The 16371-nt window shown below is 38.5% G+C and overlaps 1 protein-coding gene across 16 annotated transcripts in view; it reads right to left on the reverse strand.

Annotated features, from left to right (window-relative positions):
* Mllt10 (MLLT10 histone lysine methyltransferase DOT1L cofactor) overlaps nucleotides 1–16371 on the reverse strand; it is a 144888-nt gene that overhangs the window by 115870 nt on the left and 12647 nt on the right. For 8 of the 16 annotated variants that reach the window (XM_051205622.1, XM_051205621.1, XM_051205620.1 and 5 more), the window contains one exon: nucleotides 721–775. The exons of 1 other annotated variant lie outside the window; for it this stretch is intronic. In XM_051205622.1, coding sequence (XP_051061579.1) covers nucleotides 721–775 — 55 coding nt within the window. Of the gene's footprint in view, nucleotides 1–720; nucleotides 776–9617; nucleotides 9684–10140; nucleotides 10288–15122; nucleotides 15288–16371 lie in introns of those variants that run through there. 7 more of the 16 variants (XM_051205626.1, XM_051205629.1, XM_051205630.1 and 4 more) reach the window with 7 other exon arrangements.

Raw genomic sequence — 16371 nt, forward strand, 5'->3', positions numbered from 1 at the left:
TAAATATAGGGTAATCCTCATCCAAAATGCTTGGAAACTGGAGATATGGGAGATTTAGCCTTCTAAATATTTACACTGATTTTACCTGCTAAGTATCACTAAATGGACATTCAAAAGGTGTTAGATTTTAACAGTCTGAGTTTTCAGAAGAAAAAATGCTCAGAATCCTCAAAAAGAACACCTTGCCAGATGTAATTGGTACCCAACATTGGAGAGAATACTTTGCCAGGTATGGTTGGTCCTGTAAACACAGGACCTAGGAGTAAGGCTGTCTTAAAAAGCAACAACAAAAACCAAGCCATGAGTGATTATACACATCTTCAATCCCAGGGGGGGAAGAGGTTGGCAGATCTCTGTGAGTTCTGAGCCAGCCTGGTCTACACAGTGAGTTCCAGGACAGCCAAGAATACATAACAAGAACGTTGTCTCAAAAGATAAATCAAGGTTTCAAATAGAAGACTGCAGATCATTCTGCATAAAATCGCCAATATACAATATGAAGACAAACTGTGTGAATACAGAAAATGAGTTAAACCATACCTATAATCCCAGAACATGGGACAATGAAGTAAGAAGATAATCTAGATCACATAGTTAAGATCTTGTCTCCAACTAATTATTACATCATTAATATTTTAGCAACAATATTTAGTGTGATAAAATAATATGAACAGTACTATACCATTCTAATTTTCAACATTTTTGAAAGACTGTACTTACCCCCATTATCTGTTCTTTTTAAAGCTCCATCTTTATGGGGACACAGCTCACATCTCTATTTAAAGAAAATTAAAAATAAAAAAAGGAAAAGGCAATGAAGTCTTTTTTTTTTCCAGAAAACCAAAGCCATATCTTTCCTATAACTTCGAACTAACAAAAATAGAGTAACATTTCTATTCATTGCCACCAAGAAAATTCCAAAACACTTCACACAAAATAGCTATTCACTGCAAATACCTTGTTCTCTAAAGATTCATTTTTATGTTTGAGTCCTCTGCATACATGCATGTTATGTGTGTGCAAGTATCCATGGAGACTGGAAGAGGGAACCAGATCCCCTGGTACTGGAACTATGGATGATTGTGACCTATCATGTAGTTGTTGGAAACCTAACCCGGGTCCTCTGCAAAAGGAGCAAGGGCTTTAAAGTACTGCATACCCCAAAATAATCTAGTATGATTAACAACTTCTTTAAAAGTATGCTTCAAAAATCCTGCCCTGCCCTGCCCTGCCCTGCCATGGTATCCAACACATGCCTTTAGTCCCAGAACTAGGGAGGCAGAGGCAGGAGGATCTCCGTAAATTCAAGGCTAGCCTAGTCTACAGAGTAAATTGCAGGACAGGCTCCAAAGCTATACAGAATAACCCTGTCTCAGGGTTAAAAAGTCAGATGCAGTAGCAGATATTGAGAGGACCAGAATACTTGGAATGTTATAACAGGAAGATGAATTAAGTGCAGAAATTTGAGACCACCCCTGAAAACATGACAAGACTTCCTTGGGGAGAAAAAAAGAAATAGGCATGGTAAGAAATACCAGTTATCTCAGCACTCAGGAGGCTGAAGCAGGACTACCATTCTCAAGGATAGCATGGACTAGTGAGAAAACATTTAAAAAAAAAAAAAAACATAAACATAAACCCAACTTTCAATATAAGCCAGAAACAAGGTTGTGACATTTACCTACATACATCACTTTGGTTTCTAATACAGGCAAGAACCAGCTTGAGAAAGATGCTGCTCCAGAGAATCCAAGTTAGATTCCTAGTGCCCACCTATGCCCACCTACATCAGGTGGCTCACAATATCTCAACTTCCATTCCAGGGGCTCTGACATTCTCTTTTGGCCTCTTCAGGCACAAACATGCATGCTTACATACAAATGGCATACACACAGGTAACACATGAATAAAAATGAATCCTAAAACACATTTTTAAAAAATCTTGCTGAGCATAGCAATACACACTTGAGAGGCAGAAGAAAACTGGTTTTTTTTTTGGGGGGGGGGGTTGGGAGAGGGTTTAACTTTATCTATAGACCAGGCTGGCCTAGAACTTAGAGATTTGTCTGCCACTGCCTCCCAAATGCTGGGATTAAAGGCATGTACCACCACTCCTCTGCTGGGATTAAAGGTATGAACTGCAATAACCTGGTTTATTTCTTGAGCTCAAAACCAAATCTGAGGCACAAGTGCGCTACATAAAGGCCTGTCTCAAAAATTTAATAGGAAAAATAACAATCAATTGAACTCTATCATACATTTTTTAAATCTATAATAAATGAATTTAGATTTCTGAAAGTGGTAAGCTTGTGAGAGGACAAACCTGTAATAAAATAACTGTAAATTCTGGAGAATACAAGTAACTGCTACCTGAATGAAATACATGACAGATAAGAAAGCATCATTCTAGGGGAAATGATTCTTGGGGGAAAAAAGGCATGAAAGTATATCATTTTTTTTTTTTTAAGTGTTACCCTGAAGACAAGACACAGTCAACTTAGAAGCTCCTGTAGCCATAATACCTAAGAACACAACACAGGGTTCAGAACTTTGGTGTCCATAAAGTAAGATCTGAATCCCAAACAGAGCAAATCAAGAAGAACCTACTCTTATAGTTATAAAACCAACCCAAATCTTTTGTTGACCTTGCCCCACAAATACACAGGGCAAGCAAGCCATTAGCCAGCCCGGCTAGGGGAAAACAAAAAAAGAGAGAGAGACATAAAAACAAAATGAGATTTAAATAGAAGCAGGAGGATCTCTATGAGTTCAAGGCCAGCCTGGTCTACAAACTGAGTTCCAGGACTGGCTCCAAAGCTACACAGAGAAACCCTGTCTCCAAAAGAAAGGTCACTAAATAGGTTTTCAACATACATACAAGGTGGCTTGAATCCAACCAATCAACCAACTAATGTTAAAATTTTCAATTTCAGGGCTGGTAAGACAGACAGCTCAATGGGTAAAGTTACTTGCCAAGCAAGTAAGATGAGCTCAGATCCCCAAAACCAATGCACAGCTGAGCAAAGTACAGAGTGCCAAAAAGCCTGCAGTTTACTGGCCAACAAGCCTGGAAAGCAATTTGAAACAAAAGACCCTGATCAAACAAGGTGAATAATGAGGACCCACCATCACATTCAAGATTGTCCTCAATCTCCACACATACATCATGGCATGTATGTACCTGAACTTCTACACACAAACACACACACACACACACACACACACACACACACACACACACACGCATATATACATACATAAAGATATTAACATATAAATTTCATTTTTTTTAATTTTTAAGACAGTCTTGTTCAATTTCCTATGTAGGATATGTTGAAGTTCTGATCCTTCTGTCTCTACCTTCTAGTGCTAGAATTCTCTGCATGCTCTACCATGCTTGTTTTATGAGGTGCTAAGTAATGACTAGACAAAGATTCTACTAAAATTATGTCCCTACAAAGGAATATAAAAGAGATGATCTACATTACTTGACCAGTAAAGAACCAGAAAAAAAGGTTATCAAAGGAAGTCAACAAATGTCAACTCCAAGATTACCCAGCTTTGGAGATAGCAGAAGAGTTTTAAAATATATATGAAGTAGGCAGATCTCAAAATCTCCACGAATCTGAGGCCAACCTGGTCTAGTTCCATGTGGAGCTCCAGGCCAGTCAGGGATATATAGTGAGACTCGAAATTAAATAAAATACAAATGAAACAGAATGAAAATGTACCTGTAATAAATGAAACAGTAAATATCAACAAAGGAAAGAAACTATATAAGTAACTGAATGTGGTTAGAGATGAAGCTTAATGGTAGAAAGAATACCCTAGCTTTTTTACAAAGCTGTCTGAGAAAGAAAAACACAAATGAACAGTAAAACCTGGCCTGGCAGCACAGAGGACACAAGAGTCAGTAGGACTGAGCCAAGTTCAGGCCGGCCAGGACTATGGTAATAAACAGGCCAGCCTCTGCTATAGAGATCCTGTCTAAACACTAAAACAAAGCTAGGGATATACTTCAGTTGTGGAAAACTGACAAAGCACGGGTAACCAAATAAGAAGAGACAAGAACTACAACAAAAAAGGAGATACAAGTGTCATGCACAGTGATACAGATCTGTAATCCCAACACTGGAAAGGCTGCAACAAGCACTGCCACAAATCCGAGGCCAGCCTACTCTAGGCCATCAAAGGAGAGACACACACACACACACACACACACACACACACACACACACACACACCCCAAAAACAATAAAACAGAAAGAAGGGAGAGAGACCCAAAATATAAAGTATTACAAGAAAGCATTATAGATGCAATTGCTATGGACAGAACTGTAATGGCTAATCACCCAGGAGATTCTAGCACATCTAGGGGAGTATCTGTGAGGTGAAGATTCTCAAGCAGGAGAGCTACCCTTAAACTGGGTTATTGGAGGCCTGGGGGAAATGGATTATATAAGTCAACATTCCTGGACCTTCCTTCTTTCTGTCAGGTACTTTGTCTCAGAAACAAATAACATTAAAAAGCAATCTAGAGCTGGGCAGTGGTGGCACACACTTTTAATCCCAGGACTCGGGAGGCAGAAGCAGGTGGATCTCTGAGTTCCAGGCCAGCCTGGTCTACAGAGTGAGTCACAGGACAGCCAGGACTGTTTCACAGAGAAACCCTGTCTTGAAAAAAACCAAAAAATAAAAAAAGACATACTTTGCAAAAAATAAAGAGGAATGGCTGGCAATATGGCTCAGCAAGCCTGGTAAACTAAGTTCTATCTCCAGAAACAATGTAAGTATGAAAAACAAAGTTATCCTCTGGCTTTCACATGCTTGCTATGACAGCAAGACAAAACATGTGTGCAACACATTTACAAACATACTAATAACAATGACGACAACAACAAAATAGCTCAGTTGTTCAGTTGGAACTTCCATCTCACCCCCGCATGATTGGGAAAGCCCCATTCCTATATCTTTCCCTCCAGCTAAACTCAGAGACTCTTCAACAAAGGCACCAAAAAGCCCAATTCTGAATTCCTAGCAACTTCTACAACAGCTTTTGACCACGCTTGGGCACAAACCCAGCTTGTGGTGAACACATCATCAACCCGTCGCCTACATACAGGCTATACAATCTCCCTGCTTCGGTTGAAGCATGCAGCTTCTCCAAGCTAGATCTCTAGGACTAGAGAACCCTATCAAGAGCTGATCTGCTCAATAAATCTGTTGTTATACTTGTTCAGTTCAGCTTGATCTGGCTTACTCGTGGGTGAAGAAACCTAGGTTACAAAAAACCTATTACCTGTTATCAAATCCGATAACCTGAATCAAACAAACCACAGGATCTACATTATTGAGAGAACTGACTCCCACAAAGATGGAGAAAACTGACCTCCACAAGCACACTATGGCATATGCACACCCATACACATGTTTGACAAAAACATAGATAAAAGAAAAAATGAGTTTGGGAGATTAACTGGTCAGCAAAGTGCTCGCCTTGCATGTACAAGGACATGAGTTCAGGTCCCCAGTATCCATGTGAAACAAGCTAGGCATGGCAGTGCGAGTATAGAATCCCAGTTCTGGGGAAAGGGATCCTAGGGGATCACTAGCAGACATCAGAGATGGGCTATGTCTGTGTGCGGTGACTCACACCTTTAACACCAACACGCAATAGGTAGAGGCAGTGATGTGCGAGCCTGGTCAACATAGTAAGTCCCACAACATCATGAGTTATATAGTGAGATTCTGTCTTTTAAAAAAAAAAAGTTAAATTCTTAAGATGCCTAAAACCAAGTCTTGGCAGCTCAGGCACACATACACATGTAAAATGCACAAAAATTCAGAAATTACACACTTCAAATGTTTCAACTGTATAGTATATTAAGTGTACATTATTAAAGTAATTCTAAAATATATTTAATTTACTTACAAGTCTAAACTACATTAAAAGTAATGGTTCATAACTGTAATTCCCAGCATTGAAAAAAGGTTAAGAAAGAAGATCCCTGGTGGGTTGGCTAGCAAAATAGGTAAACTCAAAGTTTAGTGAGCAACTCCTTCTCAAAAAGCAAGGTGGAGAGCTACTGAGGAACACACAGAACGTAGATCTCTGGCTTCCATACGTACACAAATACACATACAACAAAGACACAGCTTGAGCCCTAGTATAAACCTTTTATTTTTTAGATAAACATAATACATTCACCAAAGATCTTATAAACAAAATTGTTTTGAGAGAGAGTCTCATTATGCAGCTTTGACTAGCCTAGAGCCTACTATCTAGACCAAACTGGCCTGAAACTTAGAAGAGCACTTTCCCTGATTCTGCCTTCAGAGTGCATTACAAGCATGTACTACCACCTCCTGATCAAGACACAATGAAATTAAATCATTTAGTATGTTTGTTGACTATGTTAGAAAAATATAAAATTAACAATATAGGATCCCACCTAAACAAAAAAATGCTAAAATAACAGACTAGGGCTAGCAAGATGGCTAGGAGAGTAAAGGTGTTTGCCATCAAACCTAACAAAGTTTGAGCCTCAGAACATACACAGTGGAGATAACCAACTGTCACAGTTGTTCTCTGTTCATATACACAAATAAGCAAAGAAACAAATACATAAATGCTCTTTTATTATTATAATTGGGGGGGAGAAAGGATAATAAAGTGGGGGTATAAAACACAAAAGAATCAGTCAGGAAACCCTAAAATCAAGTCAATCAATCATTTGTTAATAATGAAGCTGAAATTGCAAGCCTTTTTTTTTTAAGGGGTAGAAAGGACAAGATGCTACAAAGCTATAATCCCACCACTTGGGAAGGTCATCACAAATTCCAGGCCAATTTAGTCTACATAGCAAGTTCCAGGCCAGCTAGAACTTCACAGTGAAACCTTGTCTCAAAATTAATAAACAACTGGGTGGCAGTGGCAAACACCTTTAATCCCAGCACCAAGAGACAGATCTCTGTGAGTTCTAGGCCACTCTACAAAGCTAGTTCCAGGACAACCAGGATTACACACAGAAAAACCCTGCCTCAACTCCCCCCCCCCAAGGGAAAAAAAAAAAAGACCCCCATCAACAATAACCATTACTGGGCTGGTGCTAAATCCCTCTAATCCTTGAACTTGGGAGAACAGGAGAATTATTAATTGGGACAGAGAACAGGACCCTAAAGAGATAGCCTTGCTATTGATAGAACCTGTTCTTCCAGAGGAAGAAAAATTCCCTGCACCTGGCAATTAACACCACCTGTTAACTCTGCAGGCACCCAGCACAAAAATGGTATACTGACATACGTGCAGGTAAACATGCACATACAAATTTTTTAAAAATCTTAAAAAAAACAAAAACAAAAAAAAAAACTCCAGGTCAGCATGAACTACATGACACTATGTCCCAAAAGGACAAAATTCAAATAATAAAACAAAACCAGTAACATCAGTACCTAGCAAATAGCTAAAAAAAAGAAAATCCTGATATACCTAAATGTAAAAAGATCTAATAATAAAAACCTGAACCCAACAATATATTAGAGATTAGTGCATCAGTAATATATCCCAAGAATAAAGATCAGTGTAACATCTGAAAATAAAAAATGAAATTCAAATTGTGTGTGTGTGTGATCTTAATACAGCATTTAAGAAAACTCAACATCCATTTATAATACAAATTCTCAGATAACTCATTGCACTCCTCCAGTCTCAGGATCCCAAGTGGCTTGCTTTACATCCAGCTACTATATTTTCATGCTGTTTTTTGAGTTTTGTTTTCACAGTAATAGAGGTCAAACCCAAGGTTTTACATGTGCTCAGCACCAGCACCTGATATATTTCTAATGCTTATTCTAAAGAGACAGTCCTTCCCAGAGCTAGCTAATTATTGGAGATAGTAGACAGCAACTCAATTTATTCTTTCAGGTTTCCCTTTTCCCCCCTCTGCCACATGAGCAATCCCAGGATCACAGAAAGAGACACTGTGGCATGGCCTACCTCTCCCTTCTGCTAGTGATTGGTAAATGTAAAGACATTTTCAATGGTAGCCTAACTTATGTCATGACTTGCTGATACATTTTAAATAATAAAATCTGCTTTGGAAACAATATGATAATTAATAAAAAGCCAACAATAAGTTGGAGTTAGTGCCACAAGCCCTAATCCCAGCTCTCAGAAGTCAAATGCATATAGCTCTCAAGTTTGAGGCGAGCCTATTCTACATAAGTGAGTTGATGTCCAGCCAAGGATACAAAGGAAGACTATGTCTCCAAAACTCAAAAATAAAAATCAATTCTAAATTAAATTAGTAATTGCCATTTTGGCCAGGCATAGTGGAATATACACATCAGCATCTCAACACTCAAAAGGGTTGCATAAATGCAACCTGCAATCCTAGCACTCAGGACTGCAAGTTTAAACCCAGCCAACAAGCCAAGCAGTGGCGGCACACGCCTTTAATACCAGCACTTGGGAATCAGAGGCAGGTGGATCTCTGAGTTCAAGGCTAGTATGGTCTACAGAGTGAGTTCCAAGACAGCCAGAACTGTTACACAGAGAAACCCTGTTCCAAAAATTAAAACAATTAAAAAAAAAAAAAAAATAGTGCCAAGGCTGGTGAAATGACTCAGCAGATAAAGGTGCTTGCTGACAAACCTAATGACCTGAGTCTGATCCCCAAGACCTAGAGTGAAAGGAAAACAAGAGCCCCACAAATTGTCCTCTGACCTTCCTTCCTTCCTTCATTCATTCATTCATTCATACACACACACACACACACACACACACACACACACACACACACACACAATAAGAAAACAGAAAATCAAAACAAAAACAGGGCTGAGCCAGAAGCAAAGGCAAGCAGATCTTTTATGAGTTCAAGGCTAGACTGGTCTACATATGAGTTTCAAGTCTTCCAAGGCTACATAGTAAGACCCTGTCTTTTAAAAAAGGAAAAAAGATGGGGTGACATATGAGGGGGGGGATATAGAGACATATACATAGACAGACAAATAGATCATACATACATACTAATAGAAGTATTCAAACTTGGTATGTTAATTCGAACTTATCTACAGATTCAAAGCTAATATCATCTCATTAATGTTTTGGAGAAAACAGAAAAGCTAATATTTATACAGAATGTGAATTCAGACTGTGTACTCTTGAAGAGAAAAAGGAAGATTAAAAGACTTGCAATTTTAACTTCAAGATTTATAATAAAACACTGAGTGATGTTGGCACACGCCTTTAATCCCAGCACTCTAGAGGCAGAGGCAGGTGGGGAAATCTCTGTAAATTTGAGGTTAGCCTAGTATACAGAGCAGTCAGGGTTACACAAAAAAACCCTACCTTGAAAAAAATTATAATAAAGTTACAAATATTTGGAACAGCATAAAAATAAGGCTAGATGAATAGACCAACTGAAGGCAAAGTTCTGAAAGATGGCCCACTTCTATAGTACATTCTACAAAAGCAATGCAGTGAAGAAAGGATTCATACAAAAGTGACTGCAGAGCCACATGTTAAAAACTGAAACCTATGAAAAAATATATTGTGAAATGTGTCACAGACCTAAATAGAAATTAGCAAAAATAAAAAATTTAAAGGAAATTACCTTCATGACTTCGGGGTTAGGCAAAGTGTCTTAGCTCACAGTAAGCAACAACTATAAAAGAAAACACTGACAAATTAGACTTCATCAGATTTAAATATTTCTGCTTACGGGTACAATTAAGAAAATAAATAGGTGAAATTATACAGATTTGAAGAAGTATATATAAAACATTTCTCTAACAAAGAACAGTATCTCCAACACATAAAAACCTTATGCAAATTAAACTAGATAGAAAAATTAAAGAAGCTAAAGCTTTGAGCAGAATTAGAACTCAGATCAACACACAAACCACAACATGCTCAATATCAACTGCTCACAATGACACTCAAAGTATCACAATGACATGACTTCCAATCAAGATGCAGTGAACAAAAAGAACTCAATTCAGCTTTCTTATATGAAATAATAAAAACCTAACGAAATGAGTGAAACAATAGCACTGAAGATACTAGACAAGAAACAAGACAATGATACCTAGAAGACAAGAAACATATGACACAAGCCACAAAAGTGCCCAGCTTACTGCCTTGGGAGAGTTTTCAGGCGGAGGAACAGGGAGGAGGAACCCAGACAGGGCCTGTGGTCTCCCCAAGTTGAGGAAATGGAGCTGGGAGTCCAAGGAAGCCAAGGTGGCTAGAGTTCACAAAGGAGACCAGCAATGAGTAGAGAGCTGGAGAGAGAGAGAGAAATGAAGAAATCTACAAACGCTCATTCTAGAACTTTTAGTTGAATACCAAATCAGCACTTACATGTAAGGGCCTCTCTGAAGCCAGGAAGAATCAGAGGGAACAAAGTCCATCAAGCATTACACAAAGTGAATTATACATTCTCCCAAAAGCCAGAACATGACATCAGAGGGGTACGAGAACAGGAGAGAGCTAGAAAGAAGGCTCAATGGGTATTTGCAGGGCAACCCTGATAACCTGAGTTTAATCCCGGAACCCATGGGAGGAGGACAGAACTGATCCCCAAACACTGAAGTTGTCCCCTTACCTCCACACACTCACCAGACCACAGACCACACACACACACACACACACACACACACACACACACACACACACACACACGGAAAAAAAATTGTAAGGAAATTCTATCCTGTAATAAAATAAGAATTAACCAAACCTGTAATGAAATGCAGATAGAAAGGTACTTTAAAAGTTATAATGACTAAATAAGCAGAAAGCTAAAGGAAGCAAGCAATAACCTAAAAGATTTAAAAATCTGCCAGGCAAAAGTGGCACACTCCTTTAATTGCAGCACTTGGGAGACAGAGGCAGGAGGATCTCTGTGAGTTAGAGGCCTGTCTGGTCTATAAGGACAGCCAGAACTATTACACAGAGAAACCCTGCCTTAAACCTCTCCCCCCGCCAAAAAAAAAAAAAAAAAGATTTAAAAATTTGAGCTATATTACTACCTGCCTATAATCCAAGCACTTGAAGAAGTAGGAGGATCAGGAATTCAAGACTATCAGAGACCATTTCAAAAAATAAATAAGGCTTTGAAATTATAAATTTGAAAATCACAGGAAAAAACTGATTCACAACACATAAAACCAAGTAATGTTTATTGTACATAGTGTGATATATGCATATGTTTGCAAATGTGTGTAGGGGTGGACACACCTATGCATGTAAGCATATAAGCCAGAGGCTGACATCAGATGTATTGCTCTATGGCCTTCCATCTTATTTTCTAGACAAGGTATTTCACTATACCTGCAGCTCAGCAACCGGCTAGACTATTTGACTAGAAAAATCACAAAGAAGCCCTAACTGCCTTTCTGTGCTGGGACCACCATTTCTGCCTTTTTCCTTGAATGCTGGGAACCCAAACCCAGATCCTTATGCTTATGCAACAAACACTTAACCTCTGAGCCATCTCCCCAGACCTCCAAGTAACTTTCAATACCCTGAGTGAAATAAAGGGGTAAGAACTTGGAAAAGAGGACTTCAGTTAGCTTTACAATGGGTCAAAAAAACCAAATATACTTATGAATCACAAAGGACAGAAAAACACAAAGAGAATATAAGTTAATATTTTAATATCTGGTTAAAATTATGAATACAAGCTAGGAGGTGGTGGCACACACCTTTAGTCCCAGGACTTGAGAGACAGAACCAGTTGGATCTCTGAGTGTTCAAAGCCAGTCCAGTCTACAGAATGAGTTCCAGGACAGGCTCCAAAGCTACAGAGAAACCCTACCTTAAAAAACAAAACAAAAGGCCAGGTGTGGAAAGACCCTGTCTGGAAAAAAGAAACAGAAAATGCAAAACATGATAAATCATGCCAAGATCAGAAACAAAAAAATTTCCTTAGAAAAGTTCCATAGAGAAAAAGTCCTATGACAAAATTAAAACTAAAACTCAAATGGGAAAATAGGCACTTATACATAATTGACTGGGAAATATATAGTATTTGATATATGTGTTTTAAAGGTTTCAGTTTGACTAGTCATGATAGAGCACACCTTCAATCCCAGATCTCAGGAGGCAGAGGCAGTACTGACCTATACTTAGAATTCCTTCCAGGACAGCCAGGGTACAGACAGAGACTTTGTCTCAAAAAGAAAAGGAAAAACACAAGCTCAGCATGGTATTCATCCTAGCACCTTGGAGGTAGAAGCTCAGAAACCAAGTGCTGAAGCTGGGGATAGTTCAGTGTTAGGATGTTTGCCAAGAATGCCCAAGGTTAAGGTTTGAGCACTGAAGTGTCAAGAGGGCATAGGCAGAAAAGGGGAAAGACAAATGTTTCAAATGTAAAGTACCAGAGCAAGACACCCATGGGCTATAAAAATGAACTTAAAATAACCAGGCAAGGTGGCACAAGACTTTAATCCCCTCATATAGGAGGTTGAGGCCACCCTGGTCAACAGAGTTCAAGGACAGCTAGAACTACACAGAGAAACCCTCCCCCCCCCAAAAAAAAGACCAAAAAATTAACATAAAATGGATCACAGATTTAAATGTAAACTCTTTTTTAAAAAGAAATTAATATGTACTAGCCTTAAAAAAAAAAAAAGCTAAAGCTACTATATTTGACATAAGGATAATCCATAAAGAAAATACTATGTATTGGACTAAAATCATCTCGTACATGGAATCTACATTTAAAAACGGAGTTGGAGAGAGATGGCTCAGAGGCTAATACAGTTCTGCTCTTGCAGAGAACCCAATTTCTGATCCCAGCACCAACACAGCAGCTCACAACCATCTCCAGTTCCAGGAGATCCAATGCCCTCTTATAGCCCCATGAGGATTGCTTTGAGTGCAGTGCACATATACAAAAGTGTCCTGAACTCTCATACACAAAACAATCTTATTTCTAATTTTTTAAATTTTATTTTATGTGCAATGGTGTTTGTTTGCATGTTATATCTATGTGAGGCTGTCAGAACCCCTAGAACTGGAACTACAGTTTTAGCTGCATGTGGATGCTGGGAACAATAGCTGCATTTACAAACACTTCAGTACCTAAGGCTTAGGAAACATTTGGGAAAATGGTGGAGAGATTACGAAACCCAGAGAATCAAGAAGATCACTGTGAGACTGTGTCTCCATAATGTCAAAAGCTATTCCCATAGAGCCTCACTATCATGGCTGTCTAACCATGAGCTCAACAAAGACAATAGACATGCCAAAGTGGAGAAGGAGGGGAAGCCTACAAGGCCCCAACCTACACAAAGAACTATAAACAACTAAGAATGTTGAGAATCAGAAACCCATCATCCAAACATTCTGAATACTAAATGGAAGGATCATGAGTTCAAAACCACTCAAAACTATATGTTATCGAACTCCTGAAATCCAGTTGCAGAGAGGGACAAGTGATGAGCAAAGGGGTCAAGACCAGACTAGAGAAACCCACAGAAACTGCTGACCCGAACAAGGGGGAGCTCACGGACCCCAGTCTGGTAGGAACGACTCAGACCCCCTGAATGTGGGTGTTAGTTAGGAAGACTGGGAAGTCTATGGGACCTCTAGTAATGGATCAGTATTTATCTCTAGTATACAAATAGACTTTGGAAACCCATTCCACATAAAGGGGTACTCGTTCATCCTAGACACATGGGGGAGGGCCTAGACCCTGATCCAAATGATATGACAGACTTTGAAGATGCACTACAGAAGGCCTCACAGAAGGGAGCAGATAGATGATGGGATGGGGGTTGGGAGGGGACAGGGGAAGACTGGAGGATGAGGGAACTGGGATTGACAAGTAAAACAAGCTTGTTTCAAATAATAAAAAAAAAAAAAAAAAAAAAAAAAAAGAAGAAGCTTGCTCCAAACAAAAGATAGACCAAGGATAAAGTATATTTTAAAGGGGGAGGAGGGAAGAAAAACCAACATTCCATTTGCCCCCAAAATTAATAGAAGTAAAAAATCCACTTTTACAAATTTCCCCATCCTAATTTTCAAGATAAAAAGAATGAAATAGGGATTAGGGGACTTGAACAATGGCAAAATTTAGTAAAATAAATCTATGAAATGATCCACCCAGAAATACTAATAAATGATGGTACACCTCCAACCTCATCACAGACACTATTTCACTTCTAAAATAATGTTAAGTTTAAGGCAGTTAATACACACAAATATGCATATATTAACTTTTCGCATGGGCTAAAGAAAAGTGACACAGTTCATATTTCTGTCTCAACACACACACACACACACAATCTAAAGCATTTAACAGCATATTAAAAAAAAAAAAAAAAAAAAAAAAAAACAGGACTTAGAGCCTCAAAACAGTGACAACAAAAGTAAAAAACTTAACAATGTTGTTCCCCATATGTGAGGTAATCAAATAAACAGACAAGAAAAGCAATTACATAGTTTAAGTTTTATAGTAAGAAAATAATGTTAAAAGGAATCGAAACAGGGCAATGGTGGCATACGATCCAATCATTAGGGAGGCACAGGCAGGCCTTGTAAATTGGAGAGCAGCCTGGCCTACAGAGCAAGTTCCAGACCAGCCAGGGCTATACAGAGAAACCCTGTCTTGAAAGGGGAAAAAAAAAAAAAAACTAGCTTTTAGGAAGTTATGAAGAAATCTGGATGAGCTCTGACACTATAATTTTGTTGTTTAGGGTCTCATATAGCATGGAGGCGAGGCTTAAACTTCTGATCTTCATGCTTCTACTTCCCACGTGCTAGGATTATTAATGTACATAACCACACCAAGCTTAGCACAGTGGTTTCAATGTCAAAACTAGATCAAGTAGAATCAAATTAGTGGAAAAAAATCAATTTGGTTATTATAATAACAGTAAAATTTCTTGTGGAAGATTTAAAAGCCAAATATAGTTTGAAGGGCAAATGAACATATTTTTAATACCCTATGAACTTAGGCTTAAATTCTTCAGTAAAATACTTAAGGTAGTAAAGGACCTATGTAATAATAAAGTATTAACATCAGAATTATAGACATCTATGGTTCATTTGTTCATAATACTCATTTTCTTCAAAGAGTACCCACCCACCAGAATCAGGGAACTGCTCTTACCCCTGACTCCAACTATGTAGTTCTAGTGAGGGCTGCAATTCATAGAACCCTCCCCACTCCAGCCAGAGGGATGGTGAGAACATGATCCAAGACAGGTAGGTCAGAGTCCTTCTCAGGAATCTTCAAAAGAGCCCCTTTTTCCTGGTAGAAGAGGCTGAGAAGATGAAAGTCAAGAGCTGCCAGCAGTCATGGTTCCAGCCTCATGTAGTAGAGTCTGTAGTATAAGAGAATGAAATCAACATGCAGAGAAGCAGAGAAAAGAAGTGAAGTCCTAATCCAATAGGAGGAAGAGAAAACAAATATACTAATAAGATTATTATTAGTGATGTAGACAAAAGACCAGATTTGATTCTGAACTACCTAGTATGGAGGACCAAAAAAAAAAAAAAAAGTGTTTCACTTATCTAACAAAAAAGAAGGAAATTTCCCAAATCCCAAAGGGTGATCATTTTTCTGATGATAAGCAATCAAAGAACTTCTCAGGCAGGGAACTTAATAGTCACCAAGGAAACAGAGATGGGTAATGCAGACAGTGCCCATGATGAAAGGGAGCAGCAAAAGCACACTTCCAAATTCTATCAATTATAATGACAAGCAGATGTTTCTCAATCATTAACAGTAAGGCAGACAGTTGACAAAGTAGACTTATCAACTACTGTTAATTCTTCCACAAAGTTTGCCAATGAAGGGGAAACAATCAATGGTAAAAGTAGAACCAAAGGGAAGATTCCAAATCATTTGTGAGCTGAGTAGGAAAGATCAAATAGAAAGGGAAAAATTCAAGATAAAAGCCATCGGCTACTAACTTCTAAAGGAAGACCTCAAAAGAAACCTGACATGGTAGCATGTGCCTGTAGGCTGAGGCAGGATTTCAAGTTGGAAAACAATTGAAAAAGCAGTGCACGTGGTGTATTTCACTTAAAACCTATCTCTCCCTACGTATCAACTCAATAACAATAGTGAGATACAAAGGCATGACATCACAAATATAAAACAAAGCAAAAGATAGCTCTAAAATTCTAGGCATTACAAAGGAAAAAGAAGAACTTCAAAGGAGACTAGGGTATAGCTCTGTAGTAAAGTGTGTGTGTGCTTAGCATGCAAGAGGCACTGTGCTCGACCAGCACCAAAACAAGAAAGCCCAAAACTGCACAAACCATAAATTATCCTAAAATTAATTCATTATGTGTTACATAGTCTGGAAAACAAGGGGAACTTTAGATTCCAGTCAAAGCAGGATGGAGGAATT

Source organism: Phodopus roborovskii, unplaced genomic scaffold, assembly GCF_943737965.1.
Source record: "Phodopus roborovskii unplaced genomic scaffold, PHOROB, whole genome shotgun sequence".
NCBI classification, from domain to species: Eukaryota; Metazoa; Chordata; class Mammalia; order Rodentia; family Cricetidae; genus Phodopus; species Phodopus roborovskii.